At 30.8% G+C, this 3,280-nt stretch overlaps 1 protein-coding gene across 2 annotated transcripts; it reads left to right on the forward strand.

Annotated features, from left to right (window-relative positions):
* The first annotated feature begins 402 nt into the window (after positions 1-402).
* Positions 403-3,060, forward strand: LOC136781738 (zinc finger BED domain-containing protein 4-like). 2 transcript variants are annotated; one of them, XM_066740724.1, is made up of 6 exons: positions 403-587; positions 671-717; positions 804-864; positions 981-1,159; positions 1,242-1,404; positions 1,480-3,060. In XM_066740724.1, exons 5-6 carry the CDS (start codon positions 1,374-1,376, stop codon positions 2,979-2,981), a joined length of 1,533 nt encoding a protein of 510 aa, XP_066596821.1. In that variant the 5' UTR covers positions 403-587; positions 671-717; positions 804-864; positions 981-1,159; positions 1,242-1,373; the 3' UTR covers positions 2,982-3,060. The 2 variants fall into 2 exon arrangements, with proteins under 2 accessions (XP_066596821.1, XP_066596820.1); XM_066740723.1 differs by lacking the exon at positions 804-864.
* Positions 3,061-3,280: the final 220 nt, after the last annotated feature.

A 3,280-nucleotide genomic window follows, 5' to 3' on the forward strand; every position in this document is an offset into this window, starting at 1 on the left:
TTTTGCCTCGACTCTTCTGCTAGAAGCTAACAGCGAGAAAGACAGAGAGGTCCGAGAAAATATCTCCGCTCTCTCTTTATTCCGCTTTCTGGCAACAATGCATATGTTTTACCCTATTCGAAGCTTAACGCTCGTGCTTCGTGGTCTCTTCCGATAGATGGCGTTAGGGGTTAGATGGACGGGACCTGAGCCTCGCATGAGCAATCTCCCGTTTCATCTCTGATTATACATATGTATATATACTATAGGCGAGTTCGGAAATTGGCTCTACTCACTTAGTCGAAGCTTTCCCTAGAATTCCCTATTAGCTCGGTCTAGTAATTCTGTGTTCGGACCAACTAGGACCAAGCGAATAGAGGTGAGTGAGCACTGAGCTTACTAGTGTTGTTGATACAATATTGATATCTAGGGATATCAATATTTTACTGTCGATATATCGATATTTTGTATCGATACTTTGCTTACTGATACATCAGAATATCGATATGAATCGATTCAATATATCAAATTTTTCAATTTCTTAGCGAATTAAAACTCAAATAACGTACACAATCCTACATTCTGCCTTATAGAAGCACAATATTTTAGTAAGCTATACATATAAAAAAAAAATCCATTCATGTACAATTGTACAAATTATTAAATCAACTGAACTATTTTTATTTTTTAGGAATTTTTCATATCAAATGATTGTTTAGTTACATAAAAAATAATAAGGTAGAGTAATTAAAAAATACATCTTTACTTTTATAAGTTTAACGGAGTTATTTAATTTATCATGAGGTTATTTTTATAATTTTCAGGAAAATATAGTAAAAGTTCTCCTCGCTTATTTTATAATTAGTGTCGCAGTTTCCCTCATTAGTACGCATTTTTCCTTTTCATACAAACCTTCCTTTCTTTTTATATTGTTTATATTTTTAAAACTAAATTATAATTAAAAAATTATTTTATTAAATAAGTTTGATTTTATTTTATAGTGCCTCCGAAAAGTGTAGTTTGGAAGTTTTTTATTAAAACAAATATTGGTGGAAAATGCAAAATTTGCCAGCAGGATGTAAAGGGTAGTAATACCACAAATTTAAAACTACATCTAGAAAGATCACATCCGAAACTGGATATGAGTGAAAGTTCTGGTCAGAAACGAAATATAACAATGGTAAATGTATATATTTTATTTTTTATAATGTCACTCATCATTTATACTTTTACTGTTTATTTACTAATTTAAAAATTATTAGGTTGAAACTGGCAATTAATCAGATAACCCTGATGATCCAAATACATTAAATAATTTATCTCCACCTTGTTCATCTTGCTCCGAATTGGATTCTACACCAATTAGCCCAGTGGTAAAGCAGCCAAGACTTGACATGATGCTACTTCGGCAGAACTCGTTTCAAGGTAAGATAAAAGCTATAAAACATATTTCATAAATTTAAGATGTGTTTCTGTATGTCTTTATATTTTTTATATTAGAGGGAGGTAAAAAAGCAGTGGACATTACAAATAATTTGGTTTTTATGCTGGCCAAGGATAATATGCCCTTTCTAACTGTGGAAAAAGAAGGCTTTAGAAGATTTATGAAAATAGTATCACCTTTATATAAAATTCCATCTAGAAATTCGATTACATCTCTTATGGAAGAAAAATATAATGTCTTATCCAGTGCTATGAAACTGAAACTTTCTGGTGTAGAACATATTTCTTTAACCACCGACATATGGACTGATCCCTTAAACACAAAGGCTTACCTTGGTCTGACAGCCCACTTTATTAACAATAACAAGCACAAGTCCGTAATGATAGGTGTAACCGAATTGAGTGAAAGGCATAGCTCAGAATACATTGAAATGTGGTTAAGAAATATGGTAGATGACTGGAAAATTAATCCTGAAAGCATAGTGGTTGTTGTTTGTGATAACGGTGCTAATATCAAAAAGGCTGTAAAAGATGCCTTCGGTGCAGACAAACAACTATCATGCTTTGCACATACATTGAATCTGATACCAGCAAAAGTTGTAGAGAATAATGATATAAATTCTGTATGTAAAAAGATAAAAACAATTGTGACATTTTTCAAAAAGTCAGTGAGTGCCATGGATGATCTTCGAGCAGTTTCAGATTTAAAATTAATACAATCTGTCGATACTCGATGGAACTCAATGCACGATATGTTGATTAGGTTTATTGAGTTATCGGAAAAAATTGGTTCCATACTTTTAAACATTCCTACAGCTCCAATGATGATAACAGCAACCGAGTTACAAATAATAAAAGAGTTAGTTGATCTCTTAAAACCTTTTAAGGAAGCCACAAAAATAATAAGTGGAGAATATTACCTAACTGCGAGTAAAGTAATACCCGTAATAAATACTTTACAAAAAACACTAATGTTATCACAACCTATAACAAAAACTGCAAATCATATGAAAGAATTACTATTGGAACAATTTCAAATGAGATTTGAAAATATAGAAAAGGACACAATTTTGGCGAAAGCAACCATTTTGGATCCTAGATTCAAATCCATTCACTTCAATGATAAAGATGCTTGCTCTGAAATAATAATGGATATAGCAACCATGATTAACAGTACAATTCTAAACGAAGAAGATGAGAATAATCTTGTGGATATTAATTATAATAATAGTTTCTGGTTATATCATCAAACATTAGTAAACCAATCCAAAGAAAGACATAGTTTTAATCCAAGAGAATATCCTGACGACTTAAAATTTTATTTGAGTCAGTTGCCTATTAATATTGATGCATGTCCGATACAATTTTGGAAAATGAATAATACTGCATTAAGCAAATTAGGTCAAAAATATTTGGCAGCTGTTGCATCTTCAGTGCCATGTGAAAGACTTTTTTCAAAAGCAGGTAGAATAGTAACAGAAAGTAGAAATCGTTTGAGTGGAGAACACTTACATCAGTTACTATTCTTAAGCTCGCTGCCCCTTGAAGACTGGATGTAATGTAAAAGGTTAATTATTTTATAGGTTTAGTAATTTTATAATTATTTTGATCTAAATAAAGTTTAAAGTAAAATAGAAACGATGTGTTTTAAACAGTCCAATTTATTTTTCCTTCTTAATAATTACATACCAACTCCTACATGTAACAGTTAAGTTCATTTCTTACATGAGTAAATTTTTAATTTCACTAAAATCAAAATAGATAATAGATATTTTCTTTAGATTTTTGTATTCTTATTAAAAAACATGTAGGTTATTGTTATTACTGTAGTCTGTAAGTTGTGTGTATAGATATATAT

The sequence above is a fragment of the Prorops nasuta genome, unplaced genomic scaffold (assembly GCF_024137725.1).
Source record: "Prorops nasuta isolate Cenicafe-Biocafe unplaced genomic scaffold, Cenicafe_Pnas_1.2 PNAS00024, whole genome shotgun sequence".
NCBI classification, from domain to species: domain Eukaryota; kingdom Metazoa; phylum Arthropoda; class Insecta; order Hymenoptera; family Bethylidae; genus Prorops; species Prorops nasuta.